The 17,651-nt window shown below is 37.8% G+C and overlaps 2 protein-coding genes across 3 annotated transcripts in view; one reads left to right on the forward strand and one right to left on the reverse strand.

Moving 5' to 3' along the window:
* LOC107575639 (metabotropic glutamate receptor 2-like) overlaps nucleotides 1–8,243 on the forward strand; it is a 25,433-nt gene extending 17,190 nt beyond the window's left edge. The window contains exons 4-7 of the mRNA XM_016262031.1: nucleotides 938–1,775; nucleotides 2,280–3,343; nucleotides 7,743–7,923; nucleotides 8,024–8,243. Coding sequence (XP_016117517.1) covers nucleotides 938–1,775; nucleotides 2,280–3,343; nucleotides 7,743–7,923; nucleotides 8,024–8,097 — 2,157 coding nt within the window. The 3' untranslated portion in view covers nucleotides 8,098–8,243. The remainder of the gene's footprint in view (nucleotides 1–937; nucleotides 1,776–2,279; nucleotides 3,344–7,742; nucleotides 7,924–8,023) is intronic.
* A 968-nt stretch (nucleotides 8,244–9,211) lies between these two features.
* On the reverse strand, nucleotides 9,212–17,142 carry LOC107576240 (ribosomal RNA processing 9, U3 small nucleolar RNA binding protein). 2 transcript variants are annotated; one of them, XM_016262542.1, is made up of 15 exons: nucleotides 16,938–17,142; nucleotides 16,750–16,835; nucleotides 16,520–16,632; nucleotides 16,071–16,138; nucleotides 14,952–14,993; nucleotides 14,731–14,857; nucleotides 14,483–14,607; nucleotides 13,374–13,466; nucleotides 13,144–13,244; nucleotides 12,916–13,050; nucleotides 12,686–12,748; nucleotides 10,665–10,810; nucleotides 10,328–10,407; nucleotides 10,040–10,113; nucleotides 9,212–9,412 (listed from the first exon to the last, which is right to left on the reverse strand). In XM_016262542.1, exons 1-15 carry the CDS (start codon nucleotides 17,004–17,006, stop codon nucleotides 9,319–9,321), a joined length of 1,416 nt encoding a protein of 471 aa, XP_016118028.1. In that variant the 5' UTR covers nucleotides 17,007–17,142; the 3' UTR covers nucleotides 9,212–9,318. The 2 variants fall into 2 exon arrangements, with proteins under 2 accessions (XP_016118028.1, XP_016117975.1); XM_016262489.1 differs by having other exon boundaries at nucleotides 10,328–10,413; nucleotides 10,662–10,810.
* Between the last annotated feature and the right edge of the window lie 509 nt (nucleotides 17,143–17,651).

Here is a 17,651-nt window from a genome sequence, read left to right on the forward strand (position 1 = left end):
ATAGTTCACCCAAAAATGAAAATTCTGTCATTCATTACTTACCCTCATGTCGTTCCAATCCCGTAAGACCTTCATCTTCAGAACACAAATTAAGATTTTTTTTTTTTAAATGAAATCCGAGAGTTGAATTGTTGAATAATGTCGTTATTTTTTTTCTTTGCATACAAAAAGTATTCTCGTAGCTTCATAACATTATGGTTGAACCACTGATGTCACATGGACCATTTTAATGATGTCCTTTCTACATTTCTGTGCCTTGATCGTGGTAGTTCCCTTGCTGTCTGTGGAGGGTCAGAAAGCTCTCGGATTTCATCAAAAATATCTTAATTTGTGTTCCGAAGATGAATGAAGGTCTTACGGGTTTGGAACGACATGAGGGTGAGTAATTAATGACAGAATTTTCATTCTTGGTGAACTATCCCTTTAGCATGGCGCTATTGACAAACACAGAGAGCTGGCAATGAACAGAAATGTAAATGTTTTTTTACATTTTCTACAATTTACATTGTTAGGTCAGAAAGCTCTCGGATTTCATCAAAAATATCTTAATTTGTGTTCCGAAGATGAATGAAGGTCTTACGGGTTTGGAACGACATGAGGGTGAGTAATTAATGACAGAATTTTCATTCTTGGTGAACTATCCCTTTAGCATGGCGCTATTGACAAACACAGAGAGTTGGCAATGAACAGAAATGTAAATGTTTTTTTACATTTTCTACAATTTACATTGTTAATAGATGCTTAAAAAAAAAAAGTATATATATATATATATATATATATATATATATATGCATAATTCATTTAATGAAACAACTGCCAAAGCTACATTTAAAAAAAAATCTCAGGTCTATGCAAAGTGTAGTAAAATGGTTGGTTAAAATAGCAATATACAAAAGTATTACTGCTTAATGATCAATAATTTTTTTATTCTTTGCAGGTGGCAAACCTTCTTAGACTCTTCCAGATTCCACAGATAAGCTATGCTTCCACGAGTGCCAAGCTCAGTGACAAATCCCGTTATGATTATTTTGCCCGAACTGTCCCACCAGACTTCTATCAAGCTAAAGCCATTGCTGAGATCCTACAGTACTTCAACTGGACCTACGTTTCCACTGTAGCCTCAGAGGGAGACTACGGTGAGACGGGTATTGATGCGTTTCAACAAGAAGCCAGAGTACGCCAAATCTGCATCGCAACTTCAGTAAAAGTCAGCCGTTCAGTAAACAGAGGAAATTACGAAAATGTTATTCGCTCACTCCAGCAAAAAGCCAATGCCAAAGTGGTGATCCTCTTCACCCGAAGTGAAGATGCAAGGGAACTGCTCACTGCCGCGGCTAGGATGAATGCTACCTTCATTTGGGTGGCCAGTGATGGCTGGGGAGCGCAGGAAAGCGTAGTCCATGGCAGCGAGAAGGCTGCTAACGGGGCTTTCACCATTGAGCTTGCCTCATACTCCATCAGGGAGTTTGAGGACTATTTTACCAAGCTAACACCGGAGCTGAACACACGGAACCCATGGTTTAGGGAATTCTGGGAGCACAGGTTTGGCTGCCGTCTACACGAACACGGCTGTGCCAGTAATAGCCTGAGGGATGGGTCATTTAAGCCAGAATCAAAGATCATGTTTGTGGTGAATGCAGTCTATGCAATGGCCTATGCCCTACACAACATGCGACAAGCTGTGTGCCCCAATACCACAAAGGTCTGCGATGCCATGAAGCCAGGCAATGGGAAGAGATTCTACCGGGAGTTTATTCTCAAGACTAAGTTTGATGGTGAGTAGACTTAACGACCAATTTTATATAATTTCTTGCAATATTTCTTGCAATAGAGCATACCTTCCCAAGCGAAGAAGCTCTTGAATTATCTACCCAAAATTCGATCTAACAAATTATAGAGTCTCAATGCACTGAATCTTCCTTTGCCACTCATGTTGTTGTCTCCCACCGAAAGTATCAGATATTATTACATTTACAGACATTAAACATTCTTTATCAAATTATCAGAGCTCCAATTGGTTTCTAACAGAATGCAATCTCAAAGAGGATAATCAGTTTGTCAGACCTTGGACAATATACTGATTCACGGAATGTTGTTTTAACAGATTACATCTTTTAGTTGAGAAATACATTTGAGAGATTAGCTAACATTACATCAATCACATTAGCTTCTGACTTGAGATAAATTGCACAATCACTTTTGAACAAATTAAAGTCGCACACACTCTATAGCTTCCAGCCGCTACAGAATGTACTCTAATGTCTTTAAACATTTTTCAGCCCCTTTCAGACCTGCTGACACTGAGAATGTGGTCCGGTTCACCTCATTAGGTGACAGCTTGGGTCGCTACAACATCTTTCACTACCGCCAAGAGGAAAACAAGTTTGCCTACCGCAAGGTAGGCTACTGGGCACAAGGCTTGGTGCTCAATACCAGTCTGGTGCCTTGGTCTGGTGGAGTAGTTCCCACATCCCAGTGCAGTGATCCATGCCAACCCAATGAAGCTAAAAGCATGCAGCCTGGGGACGTGTGTTGTTGGATTTGCATTCCATGCCAACCCCACCAATATCTCCTAGACGAGTTTACCTGTATGGACTGTGGATTTGGAGAATGGCCCCTTGCTAACCTGACGGGGTGCTATGAGCTTCCAGAGGAGTATATCCACTGGTCAGATGCATGGGCAGTAGGACCCGTCACTATTGCCTGTCTGGGGATGCTGTGCACGCTTGCCGTGGCTGGGGTTTTCTTGCGAAACAACGACACTCCGGTGGTAAAAGCTAGCGGTCGAGAACTTTCATACATCCTGCTGTTTGGTGTGCTCCTGTGCTATGCCATGACCTTCATTTACATTGCCAAACCTTCGTCGTTTGTGTGCACCCTGCGACGTCTTGGCCTTGGCACCTCCTTTGCTGTTTGCTACTCAGCTTTGCTGACGAAGACCAACAGGATTGCTCGGATCTTTGGAGGGGCAAGGGACAGTGCCCAACGACCACGCTTTATCAGCCCTGCCTCTCAAGTAGCAATTTGTGCCGCACTGATCTCCGCACAACTGTTGGTTGCTCTTATCTGGCTGCTGGTTGAGGCACCGGGGGTGAGGAAAGAGGTGGGTCCAGACCGGAGAGATGTGGTGACTCTAAAATGTAACAGCCTGGACTCGAGCATGCTGGTGTCCCTCACCTACAACTGCATCCTCATCATCCTCTGCACCTTCTATGCCTTCAAGACCAGGAAGTGTCCAGAGAATTTCAACGAGGCCAAGTTCATTGGCTTCACCATGTACACCACCTGCATCATCTGGCTGGCCTTTCAGCCCATCTTCTACGTCACTGCTAGTGACTACAGAGTAAGTAGAACATATAGGTAGAAACAAGTTTGAAGGTATATGCTAGTCTATAGTAGTAATATCTATTTCAGTGGTTCCCAGCCCCACTCCTGGACCCAATATTTGCAGTTTCTTCTAAAGAAATTATATGTTAAATCAGGCTTGCTGATTAGGCTAGGGATGTCCAATCCTGCTCCAGGAATGCTACCTTCTTGCAAAATTTAGCACTAATTTGCCCTGACACATCTGTTTAGAGGTTTCTAGTAATCCTAAAGACATTGATTAGGTACTTCAGGTGTTTAATTAGGGTTGGAGCTGAATTTTGCAAGAAGTAGCCCTCCAGGAGCAGGATTGGACACTACTGGATTAATAAGATATTATGGCAGAGTTCTTAAATTATTTTTCTGGAGCTCCACGGTCTTGCAGAATTTAGTTCCAACCTTGATCAAACACATCTGCCTGTAATTTACAAATAATTCTGAAGACCTTATTTAGCTTGTTCAGTTGTGTTTAATTAAGGATGGAACAACACTCTGCAGGATAGTGGACCTCAAAGAGCAGATCTGAGCAGTCCCTACATTAGGGAGACAGTGTGCAGTGTTGGGGGTATTCCAGGACAAGGAGTGGGAAACACTGATCTATTTTACATAGACAAGCTTCTAAAAGGCACATAAGGTCAATGTATGTCAAATATTTTTTAATGTTTGTATGCAGTTACAAGCTACAAAATGGACCAAACTTTATTCCAGTAGATAAATGTCTGGCTACATGAGACTGTCTTTACTGTGATTACTTATACTAGAGAGATACAAATCTCCGCACACTGATCTAAATGTATATCTACAGTTTTCTTGTGAATTGTAACAAAAAGCAAAACATGAAAAAGTAGTAATAAGTAGGTTTATCAGACTATGCAGTGAATACCCAACTATCAAAGGGCAAAAAGGCTTGATTGTGTTTAAGGAGATAATGATAATGCTAATTACAAAAAGCAGCAAAAAAGGGGTGGTTCTATGATTTTGCTTACTCAGAAAACAGAAACAGTTGACAGACATTTTAAAACATATTTTTAAGATTCTGTCTTCTCATATAACTTAGGGTGACCATACGTGCCATTTTCCCAGGACGCGTCCTGGCCAGGATTTCTATATTGCCTAAAATATCTAGGTTTTGGCTTTGTTTGCGTGTGCAGACCGATCGGTGTATGACATCAAAATACCATACAGACGGTTCCTTATGCTTTCAAAATGCTCTCGAGGTATTTTGATGTCATACACCGATTGGTCTGCACACGCAAACAAAGCCAAAACCTAGATATTTTAGGCAATATAGAAATCCTGGCCAGGATGTGTCCTGGGAAAATGGCATGTATGGTCACCCTCATATAACTCGAGTCAGTTCAGTCTTTTTTGAAAGTTTTTTGCAAGTCATGACACCAAACATGAGATTACTTTTAGAGCTGGCCTCTGGCTCTTTTAACCAGACAAACTCACTGTGCCAGCTCAAACACAGCACAGGGATGTGAATGTCTAGTCGATATAGAAACACAATCTGAGGGATGGGGGCTGCCTGTCTCATGTTATAAGGAGAATCTCATCGCTGTGGGGCGAGAGATGTCAGAGCTCAGTTAGTGACACGGTAAACACGTTCATTAAGAATGCCCCCTGGCTGAGAGTGGCAATCCCTGCACTCCAACAGCAAACAATTTTACCACACAATCACACTATGCAGAGAGTTATATCTAAATCAGTTTGGTGCTGTCAACATCAGTGCTGCTGGAGTGCTATATAGTGTCAGTCAGTTAACCTTTAGAGTGGGAAGAGATGGGTCCTAGAGGTTAAAGGTCAGGAAACAGATTTAAAAGATTGATATCACCACCTTTGAAGCAAAATTGGTTACTTTTTGGCTTGGGATGTTCTCTGTCTGAATAAACTAGAAGCCCTACTCCTGAAGACCCACTTCATGCATAAAATTTCCAACCTGCTTCAACACACCTGCCTGTGATTTCCAACTGATCCTGAAGACTTTGATTAACTAGTTCAGGTGTGTTTTATTAGGGTTAACGATTTGCAGAACTTTGTAGGACAGTGGGTCTCCAACAACAGGGTTGAAGATCTCTGGAGCAGTGGTTCTCAATCCTGGTCCTGGGGAGCCCTGCTCTGCACATTTTGTCTCCCTTATCTGATACACTCGGATAAGGGAGTTCATCGAGCCCTCTCTTAATAATCTGATGATCTGAATCATGTGTGTTAAATAAGGGAGACACACAAAATGTGCAGAATGGGGGTGCCCAGGACCAGGAACCACTGCTCTGGAGTAAATAGTAAGGAAAAACAATTGACCCTTCGCAGGGAATTTGATTGACAGGCGATCTGATCAATCGTAACGACGAATCCACCATTTTGTCTCACAAACAAATCAGTCAGGAGAGTAGATGAACTTCAGTGGACTTAAACTTGAAAAATAGTGTGTACTGATATATTTCTGCGGTTGAAATAAAATACCTTCTGATGTTCATGTTTATTTTGTGCTTTAAGTAAATATGAAAAACGATCGGTTCACGTGCCGCTTGAACTGAGACGCTACAGCGATCTGTCACGGCACATTAAAGAGCAACAAAACGGTATTTATTGTTTGAATTTTTTGAAAAAAAAAGAGAGACAAAATTAAAAGTAACCTGCTCCGTCTTGTCTGTTGGTGCATTGTTTAGTTTCCTCTTTGCACGGCAATGTATATTTTAACTGCACGAGAACGTGATGTGTGGCTTAAGCCACATGGCTTGTCGACACAGCAAGAGCTAAGGGGGGGTGGGTCTTTGCAAAGGGTAAATTGCTGTCTAATTTGAAGGCTGCACCGAAGGTCACATTTGTCGGCCGCCTACATCACTGAGGCTGTCAAGTAGCCATGACATTTCAAAGTGAGAAAGAAATTACAATAGTTTATACCTCACAAGGAATTAGTCAATTTTATGATGGTTATTTTTTCTGAAATGAGACATCCTTGATGAGGTATGCTGACAAATGTGATCTCCCAATTGACCCTTTGCAGGGAATTTGATTGACAGGCGATCTGATCAATCGTAACGACGAATCCACCATTTTGTCTCACAAACAAATCAGTCAGGAGAGTAGATGAACTTCAGTGGACTTAAACTTGAAAAATAGTGTGTACTGATATATTTCTGCGGTTGAAATAAAATACCTTCTGATGTTCATGTTTATTTTGTGCTTTAAGTAAATATGAAAAACGATCGGTTCACGTGCCGCTTGAACTGAGACGCTACAGCGATCTGTCACGGTACATTAAAGAGCAACAAAACGGTATTTATTGTTTGAATTTTTTGAAAAAAAAAGAGACAAAATTAAAAGTAACCTGCTCTGTCTTGTCTGTTGGTGCATTGTTTAGTTTCCTCTTTGCACGGCAATGTATATTTTAACTGCACGAGAACGTGATGTGTGGCTTAAGCCACATGGCTTGTCGACACAGCAAGAGCTAAGGGGGGGTGGGTCTTTGCAAAGGGTAAATTGCTGTGTCTAATTTGAAGGCTGCGCCCTCCGAAGGTCACATTTGTCGGCCGCCTACATCACTGAGGCTGTCAAGTAGCCATTACATTTCAAAGTGAGAAAGAAATTACAATAGTTTATACCTCACAAGGAATTAGTCAATTTTATGATGGTTATTTTTTCTGAAATGAGACATCCTTGATGAGGTATGCTGACAAATGTGATCTCCAGAGGGCGCAGCCTTCAAAATGAGACAGCCCATGGAAGCCTGTTTTTGCCTTATAAAAGGATATTCTGACTTTACTGCTTATAATTGCAACTTTGGATCTCCCAGTTGTGGCTTTATGTCTCATAACTGCTACTTTGTTTCTTACAATAGTAACTTTATATCTCACAGTCTCACAAATGAGTTTAAGTATCACAAATGTGACTATTTCTCACCAGTATCTCACTATTGGACTTTAAATCTCACAAAGATGACTTTATAACACTGATATATCATATATACAACCATACACTAAAACAACAACAAGTACTATATTTGGTCTTACCAAATGTAATTCGGACATAATACTATGATAATTACCATATTTTTGGACATGTCTCTTGGTATTTCTATGGCATTCTTTGAAGTACCAATGTAAATACAATGGAACACGAATTTAGTAATCACTTTGTACCTTGGTATATGGGAGATGCAAAGTAAACAGTGGTAAAAATGAATACAAAATGCAGTTCAATCAAAAACAGGTCATATTTCACCTCAATTTGTTTATGCAAATATATTAATTTGGTGAAATCTGACCAAGGTTGGTTTTCTGGAGAGTGACATTAAAGCTTTGAACAGAGTTGCCCAAGTATTCAGTAAAAGACACACGTATCTAAACATGTTTAAAAACCTCTTCACCCTGATACAGGTGCAGACCACTACCATGTGCATCTCTGTCAGTCTGAGCGGCTCTGTGGTTCTCGGCTGCCTCTTTGCTCCCAAAATCCACATTATCCTTTTTCAGCCTCAGAAGAATGTGACTACTCTGAGGGCCAAAGACAACCGATTCTCCACAACAGTTACCGCACAGAGCTCCACCTACTCACAAGGTAGCCACATTCACTCCTAAAACTCGAGCCAAGGTTTACCGGTCATTTCCTTTATTTGCCTTTTTCTGACCAACAATTTAAAACCAAACAATTTCCACAGCTTCGGCCTCTACTATAGTGCCAACCGTGTGTAACGGGCGAGAGGTGGTGGACTCTACAACATCATCATTGTGAAGATGAATTTAAGCAAGATGGGGCCAATTTTCTATCTCATCATCAAAATCAGGAGTTGAATGCAATTTCTTAGACTTTTCCTCACTCTAATCGAGTACTTACAGTCAATCGCAGTTCATCTCCTGATCTGAAATCTAAAAAAAAAAGATGTCCCAAATGATCCTGCGGTCACCTCTATCTCGACAAAGCATGTCTTTGTCTTTCAATTACACAATAAAGCTTTTCCTTATGATCAAGAGCTTGGGAAGAACAAGGACCATTGTAAATGTGATTATAAATCCATGTGCTAGTCTAGTAGATTTAAAGCCACTTGACAACAGGAATGGAAGCTATTTTGAGAAAACATGATGCTGAAACTAGACTTGGCATTATGTGTCCCTGATTTATGTACACTACAAAAGATATTGACTAGTCTTAAGTAATGTTAACAGTAGACTTTTGAGTTCTCAGTCTTTATAACTGCATTTTGTTCGAATTCAACAAGTTGTTGTTGGGGAAAGCATGATATTCGAATGTTTAAGTCTCGTGATTTACTGCAACCACAGGACCTTCGGCACCAATGAGACTTGCACAAAATATATTAAAATTGTTTATGTACCCCAGGGTATGTGATTTTAGATGCTGCATTCTCAGTAAATGGGAGACTGTAAACAATTTCTCGTTTTAGTTTGGTGATAGTCCAATTTAATTTGGAGATGAGTTTGTCGTCCTTTTAGTGTTGTGGTAAAAAGTCTCATGTTTGGTCGTCATGGAATAGTTTAGTTGTCATTGCAAGATGGGAAAAAAACTAACTATAATCTGTATTTCCCTTTTTTGAACTTGCATTAATTTCTTAGTGGTCAGTTTTGAAAAAAGTCGGTAACGATACAAATGTTTTAATGTGAACTTTGGTGAACCGGTCAGTGTTATACTTGTAATATATGTAAATAAATGATTTCTTAAAAAAATACCTGAAGTCTTCATTTGGCTCACAGATTAATCAATAAATGCATTTCATTTAAGTTACAAATGTAAGGACTATCCCACTAATAACCAATTTGAGCTTGTATATAGAGCTCTGGACATAACGAGCAGCAAAACAGATGAACTCCGTAGACATTTAATCAAAAGCTCCTCTTTTACATCATGTTCTGACATATTAACAAAAGAAAGAAACAAATCCAAAGTCCAAAGCAACCAATAGTTTTCCGATACCAAATTCAAGTCCTAGATGAAACCACATTACTGGACAACTTCTTGCTCTTGAGCTTGTCTTTTAAGAGGAATGATATATATTCCATTCCTAGCTTCCTTTATTCTCCACCATCGGCCCAATCTGAAAAAGATGAAAAAAGATACACTGAACTTAATGTCAACATGATGAAATGTGTAAATGCTGTGCAAGAACCAATTCACTTCACATTTGTGCCATCTAGTGGTAGTACAGTCTTACTGAATAAAATTCAGCCCTTAAAAGTACATGGCATTAGGATTAACAATTGAATATAAAAAAAGTAAAAAAGTAAAAAATGAAATATTAATATTATAATATATTAATAAATTAAAAATTCAAAGGTGCACTTGGAAGACAAAAAAAGGATCTACATTTGAATATCTTTATTTAGTGATTGTTAGCTGAACACAATCGTTATCAATATAACAGCAAAATAAAACTCCTAAAGAACAAACTCAACATTATGTGAAGAAATTTTTTAATGGCCAATACAATTGATAAACACCAATATTTAAAGACCAATGGCTGTTATAATATATATAATTAAACACTTAAATAATGACCAAAACTTCCAATTTACTAAAGAATATTTGATGTGCATTTACTATTGTTATTACAAAATAATTATTTGATTTTGTAAATGACACTATATAAAATGACAATTTCTGTCAATCATCAGATGCAGCTAACTGCAAAATTACTACTTCCCATCGCTTAAAAATACTTCACCTGTGCTCCTGTCCAACTCCCGCCACAAGAAACTTCCCAGAGTTTGAGAACTTCAGACTGTTGACAAATCCAGTCTAAAAGAGAAATAACACAAGCTTATTAGCATTGATTATACTACAAGTACACTTACTGTAAGAGATGTGAAAAATAGTGGTATTATGAACTGATACATTATTCATCCTCTCCAGATGAAGTACGTGGCTTTATCCACACACACAATAGGATGCGATTCAATAGCAGATGGGCAATAAACAGTCTAAGAGAGCTGTATGGATGTGAACTGCTCACCATAGGGACGCTGAAGAGCGGCTCCAGGCCTCTGAATCCCTGCCCACACTTCCACAGCTGCACCGCTGAATTATGGGAGCCTGGGGAGGGACAACAATGATGTTGATGGTAATCAGGTGTTTGGAGAGCAGTCTCGTATGGAAATGCAGAAGGCGGAGAGCTTTGTGAACAAGGTCAAAGTGGAACGAGGACAGATTATGAAATGTAATATTGCACTTGCGGCTAACCGTGTGCAAACGGCAAATGAGTTTGTGGGTGGTTGTAGTTTTAAGTGCAGTGGGTTTGTTGGCCATGAGTGATACCTGCTGTTGTGTGTGTGTGTGTGTGTTGTGTGCACCTGATGCCACGATGTCAGAGTTGTGCAGCGCTGCCACAGAAGACACCCAGTAGGGCTGCTCCAGACCCGTGTTGCCATGGCTACCGTGGGCTTGCTTCACTGTGCTCACTGGCTTCTTCTTATTAACCGTCCAAATAGATATAGAGCTGTGCAAAACCAAAGCATGAGTGAAATGGAATCATTTATCCATTAAAGTAGGGCTTGATGCTTACTTTTTCCCAAGGAGCACATGTGAAAATGAAATGTATAAAATTAGGAGCACATTAGAAAAAGATTAGGGGTGCAATGAAAATTCATGGAATACAAGGAGATATTTACATGCATAATGATTTAATTTATTAGAATATAAAAAGTACACTAGGTTTTTAAGTATTTCTGCTTCAAAATGTATTTAATAAATTTTTTATTATTATTTATTAGCCTGCTTAAAAGTGTGTGTGTGTGTGTGTGTGTGTATAAATACATACATACACATACATAATATTAAAACATTTTATATATATATTCTCTTTTCTCTGCGCACAAAAAGTATTCTCGTAGCTTTAACAAAAGTTTTCAGATTTATAAAACCAGGCGTACGCCAGAACCTGCGCAAAAATCCGTATATAAATCCCAGTCAGGGGAAGATTGTGCATCTCCAACCCGACTCCTCCCTGAAATAACCATATATGGAGCTTGCAACACCTAGTTTTACTATGCATAACCTCATCTGCATATCATTCCCATGAATATTCCCATCAATGTGACACTATGTTCAACACCATCAAAAGCATAGACATAATAATACATTTAAAAAATATAATATATATATAAAATAATATTATATATATATATATATATATATATAAAATTCTTTTTTTTTTTATTATGTCTATGGTCAAAGGTACAAGACATTAAGGAAATATGAGATACGGACTATAAATGGCATTTATTGCATACACAATTTTTATTGCTAAAAATCATCCAGTAACCTTATGTTTAAGAATAAATATATCAAAACATACATAAAAAAACTGTTTAAAAGTTATCAGATAAATATTTTAGAATAGATTTGATCTCATTTATTTCCACTGGCCAAAATTGTATTTCAATTGTTTTAAACAATCAAATCAAATCAAATTAAACGTATGCAGTTTTGCCGATAAGGTGAACATCTTTTAGCTATTTTTAGTGGAAACAGATAGGCATATATTTATTGCAGTGTAAATACGACTGTCTGACTCGGCGCATCACTGACAAAGTATTTTAAAAAGGAAACGTGTAAAACGTGTTCAAATACAGTGGTATTTTTCATAATATTTTTGAGATTCCTTCACACGCCATTAACATCTCTGTGCAGCTGTAGTTGTACAGTAAGTTATTATCATTGGTCCTATTCAAACCGAACAATGGACCGTTCGACCACCAAATCCCGCAGTGTCTGCCATAATTTGGAAGTACACATAATCATTGTTCTCACTAAAATATTTTCTCATAACATGAGATCTGCAGTTTAATTTAAAGATGAATTATTGTGCACCTATAGCACTTCTCGCTGTCATAAACATAGCATACCACAGGAAAAGGTCAAGAGCATCCACTACAAATGTCTAAATTCATATAATTTTGTTATGACTTTATGCAGCCTAATTTCAGTGTTTATCTCCATTAATGAGAGTGGAATTTTTAATGTAAGTGTGTATTGACATGAAAACAGAGTTTAAAATCGTTGTTCTTTTCTCACTCCCGGTGCGTACATATTTACGCTAAGTTTATTTCTTATAAATCCGGATATGTGCATGAAAAATTGCGTACGCATATTTCTATGCCCCTTTTGTGCGTACACAAAGTTTATAAATGAGACCCCAGTTGTGTTGCTGTCTATGCTATCAGAATGCTCACACATTTCATCAAAAATATCTTAATTTGTGTTCCGAAGATGAATGGAGGTCTTACGGGTTTGGAACAACATGAGGGTGAGTAATTAATGACACAATTTTCCTTTTTGGGTGAACTATCCCTTTAAATTAAAAAAGTCTTACCCATCATCTCCACCTGTGACCATGTGTTCTTCATTAATAAGCTGGATACAATCAATGGAGCCCCTTCAGACAAACAGAAGACATGGACAAAAACATGATTACTTGCAGTGAGGTGAAGATAATTAATCCTTAAAACTGACAAAATAAATGAAGTCTCAACTGTTCACTTAACCGGGCCAAATTTTGAGGTCATAATTAAAGAAAGGTCATGATCACAAACTTAAACGCACTCGTGCCCATGAAAGACAAGCTGTGATTCTTCAGCAATTTTCCACACTCGGACTGTCCTGTCTCGTCCTCCTGCAGTCACACATCTCTCGCGACTCAAACAGTCCAACCCAGTGATCATGTCTTGATGGCCGAACCTGAGGACAGACACAAATAAACATAAAAATGAAACCTGAGAAAAAAAGAGCGAGTGCAATTCTCCTGTTTTATTTAGGAGCTGATGTACCTACAGGGTTTCTACATAAGCGTTCTCGTCCACGCTCCACACTTTTATCGAGCGGTCATGTGACGCGCTGTAAAGGGTGTGAGTTCCTCGTCTAAAGGCCAAACCCTGCGGAAGAAGCATCGAAGCAGAAGCGTTCAGACAAATTCAGTCAAATGTGAGCAAACATTTAGAAAATGATCATCATCTAAAGTCACAATATAATATCTAAATCTATATTAGAGATGTTCTACTCACAGATACAGCCTCTCTGTGTCCTTTAAACTTGTACAGATGCTTACATGTCATCGGATCCCAGATCATGATGAGTTTATTCAGGTCTCCACTAGCCTATAAAACAAAGAAAATAACACCCATTCAATTGCATCCAGCTTTGAGTTTTTAACTAGTTGACAAAAACTGTAACATAAAATCGTATTATATTATAGTAAAAACAGAATTATCGTGTAATAACTTTTTTTATATTTTCTATTTGAATTAGTGCCGTCAAACGATTAATCGCATCCAAAATAAAAGTTTTTGCTCACATAATATATGTGTGTACTGTGTATATTTATTATGTATATACTACAACCCAAACACATGCATGTATACATTTAAGAAAAATGTGAAATGTTTATATATTAAACATTTATATATAACAAATGATATGAATATAAATATATACTCATGTAAATATTTTCAAAATATATACTGTATGTGTGTGCTTTTATATATACGTAATAAATATACACAGTACACAAACATATATATAAAAAAAAAAAACTTATTTTGGATGCGATTAATCGTTTGACAGCACTCATTTGAATATATTTTACAATGTAATTTATTCCTCTGATGACAGATGAATTTTCAGTCTTTGGTGTCACATGATCCTTCAAAAATCATTCTAATATGCTGATTTTCTGCTCAAGAAACATTTATTATTATTATCATCATTTATCAATTATCAATTGAAAACAGTTCGGCTGCTAAATATTTTTTACAGGAGTCTTTGATAAATTGAAAGTTCAAAAGAACAGCATGTATTTGAAATAGAAATCGTTTGTAACATTATAAATGTCTTTACGGTCACTTATTATCAATTTAATGTGTCCTTGCTGAAGTCCTAATTGCTTTATTAATTACATACAATAAACGTGCCTTCGACGTACCAAAATACTGGTTTCAGAAATGATCGAACATATTTAAATTAATTTCAATAAATTGGTCACTTGGGTATGAATATATTAGGACATTGCCACAAAATACAGCCCATTTAATTCCAAGGCTCAAATTATGGACCAAGCGAAACTAATTGGTAGAAAACTGATAAATAATATGACCCAATGAATTCCAGCTCTCACCAGGTATTTCCCATCAGATGATATGGCCATACACAGGACGTGAGCGGTGTGTCCCACATGACGCGCTTCTGTTCCCTTCCGTCCTCCTGCGATCTTCTGCGCTTTCTTTCCGCTCTCCACCTCCCCTGCAGATCATAATCATCTTTCATTTAGCAGCACACCGACTCAAGTTCATACTGTACAACACAAGCTGAAATGCCTGAAAACGTATAACATTAAGCAGAGCGAAGTTGACCTGTCAGACTCACATTTGATGATGGAGCAGTCTTTGCTTGCCGAGAAGATGTATTTCTCATCTGGGGTGATGACGAGACATGTGACAGGTAGTTTGTGTCCTCTCAACAACCTGATCTCTGCTGGGTCTGGAGCTATGAGCTAGAGGAGACGTCACGGTGATGTCAGAAACAGGAAGTAACAGTGGCGTATCAAGATGTGGTATATGCACAGCAGCTAATGAAACTTCACTCACTTCTTTGGCTATCAGTCTTTGCAGTTTGCCTTTCTGTTCCAGCTGAGGAAGATGAAGAAAAACCATGTGATTATGAGACAACAGAGATCATTGTAAATCTTATTCAAATAAGTTGATGAAAAATCCACTCACTGTAGCACTATCTTCCAAAATAACAGTTTTAACGACAATCAACAGATTTTGAGCAAGTTAATTAAAAATATCTTATGTAATGGTTAGTTTTCATTTTTTTAAGTATCCTTTTGTTTACAATGAATCCAATATATATACACTGTTATTAATTTTTTTATATATACAGTGGGTACGGAAAGTATTCAGAGCCCCTTAAATTTTTCACTCTTTGTTATATTGCAGCCATTTGCTAATACACATACACAATTTTTAAACCATTATCTGTCCTTCGAAAGTTATTTTAAATGTTTTTGAGTTTGATTTGGTAGAAATATGACAAAACAGCTCCTTTCTGTATTAATATAAAAGCATGAATAATTGAGTGCTGTCAAACGATAAGTTTTTGTTTACATAATATATGTATGTGTTTATTTAATATATATAATTAACACATGCATGTATATATTTCAGAAAAATTGTATGTTTATATATTTATATATAATATAAATTATATGAATATAAATACAAACATGCCAATATTTTCCAAATATATACTGTATATATATTTGTGTATTCATATATACACAGAACACACATAAATAATGCAAACAACAACTTTTTTTGTAGTATGCGATTAATCGTTTGACGGCCCTAGAATAACTCAACTTAGAGCAACCCAACTTTAATTTGCCATAACTGAAAATATTAATATATGGGTAGATCATAAACAAAAATAAATTCATTAAAAATAAAAAAAACATCCAAATATAACACTTAAAACACCATGAACCACGAGTTGTTAAATGATTGAAATATTAACTTAAAGTCTCAGGAGCAATTCAAGGACATATTTGAGCTCAAAGGGGTTCAGCTGACAAAACAGTTTGGGAATCCCTGTGATAAATGAATGTAAATATTCATACCTTGTTTTATGCTGAATATTTTCTGGAAAAAAGAGAGAGCAAAAACTCAAATATTAGTGATGAGACCCAGCTGAGGTGGACCTACCACATCGTCCTGCAGTCTTCCAGCTATGAGGTCCGCTTCAAATGAGTCCTGCTCGGCTTTCTTGTCCTCTGCCAAAGACAGCACAGAGTGCGCAGGTTCAGAGAACAGTGGCGATCGTTCAGTCTCACATGAGATCTTACAAACCTTCCTCTCTCAGCTGCTCCAGGTAGAGTTTGGCCAGGCGAAGCTTCTTCTCTTGCGGCGTCTCCTCGATCTCGTCGTCTTCGTTTTCCTGTTGTTTTCTGCTTGGGTCAGCACTGCAGAAGAAAGACATCGGCGATTTTTTTTGTTGTTTTTTTTTAAAGAAAAGGATAATAACATCAGCGTTCAGTCAGCAGAACAAACTGGGTTAACGTTAGAGTAGATCAGTTACCTTTCATTTTCTGAGTCACTCGATATTTCTTCATCAACAGTGGCGATCGTTCAGTCTCACATGAGATCTTACAAACCTTCCTCTCTCAGCTGCTCCAGGTAGAGTTTGGCCAGGCGAAGCTTCTTCTCTTGCGGCGTCTCCTCGATCTCGTCGTCTTCGTTTTCCTGTTGTTTTCTGCTTGGGTCAGCACTGCAGAAGAAAGACATCGGCGATTTTTTTTTGTTGTTTTTTTTTAAAGAAAAGGATAATAACATCAGCGTTCAGTCAGCAGAACAAACTGGGTTAACGTTAGAGTAGATCAGTTACCTTTCATTTTCTGAGTCACTCGATATTTCTTCATCCATTCGCTTACTGAACTTTTTTGATCGGCCTTTGCCATCATCTGCATTACTCTTGAAATGCAAAAGAATAATATTGATATACGTTTTTTTTTTTTAAATCAAACAACATTATGAAAGCTAAAAAGAGAATAAAAAAATGTAGACGTAACTTACCTTTCTTTTTAAATCTCCTTTATTAGGAGCCGCAGAGATGACCTTTTTCTTTATAAAGAAAGACGACATGATGCAGCATAAAACGAATTGTTTTATGAAATAATTCAGGATTGCTTGAGATAATTTAGTGCTGCTTGGCTGCCACTCACATGGTCACAAACACATGCTTGCTGTAGCTCTTCTTCTCTGATGGTTTGCGTTTGTTTTCTTCTTCTATCTTTCCGGCAGTGTAGACGCTACTGGGCGTATTACTGCCCTCCACAGGTCAAAGTTTGAACTAACTTAATGGAGAGACGTTACATTACATCGACCGCTTCAACTGAGGTACTGCGATTGTACACAGTGTGGGACTAACACTGATATAACAATAATAATAATAATATTGAGATTTTTTTTTTTTGCACAAGGAGTCTGATAACAGCCAGTGCTCCACACAGAGATCTGATCTCAGCATCATTCAGTCTGTCTGGAGTGACATGAAGAAACCGAACAAACTGAGACAGACTCAACCCAGAAGAACTGTGCCAACGTCTCCAAGATGCTTCAAGAGACCTGCCTGCAAAGATCCAGTACTGTGAAGTTTTAGGCACTTGTGTAAAAATGCTGTAAAATGAGGATGCTGTCAAAAATAGTGTCATAAATAGATTTTCTTCATCAGTTGACTTCTATTAACTAAAAAAAAACAACATTTGGTGTGACCATCCCTTGAGTTTA

Source organism: Sinocyclocheilus grahami, unplaced genomic scaffold, assembly GCF_001515645.1.
Source record: "Sinocyclocheilus grahami isolate Dianchi unplaced genomic scaffold, SAMN03320097.WGS_v1.1 scaffold3.1, whole genome shotgun sequence".
NCBI lineage: Eukaryota > Metazoa > Chordata > Actinopteri > Cypriniformes > Cyprinidae > Sinocyclocheilus > Sinocyclocheilus grahami.

Bases quoted from the DNA above. Each gene is read 5' to 3' on its own strand.
- LOC107576240 (XM_016262489.1), bottom strand. From the start codon at position 17,006: ATGTCGTCTTTCTTTATAAAGAAAAAGGTCATCTCTGCGGCTCCTAAT. The intron at 16,139-16,519 runs GTTTGTAAGATC...TGTCTTTGGCAG, and splicing joins GGAGCAGCTGAGAGAGGAAG to AGGACAAGAAAGCCGAGCAG. The intron at 14,608-14,730 runs GTGAGTCTGACA...TATGATCTGCAG, and splicing joins AGACTGCTCCATCATCAAAT to GGGAGGTGGAGAGCGGAAAG.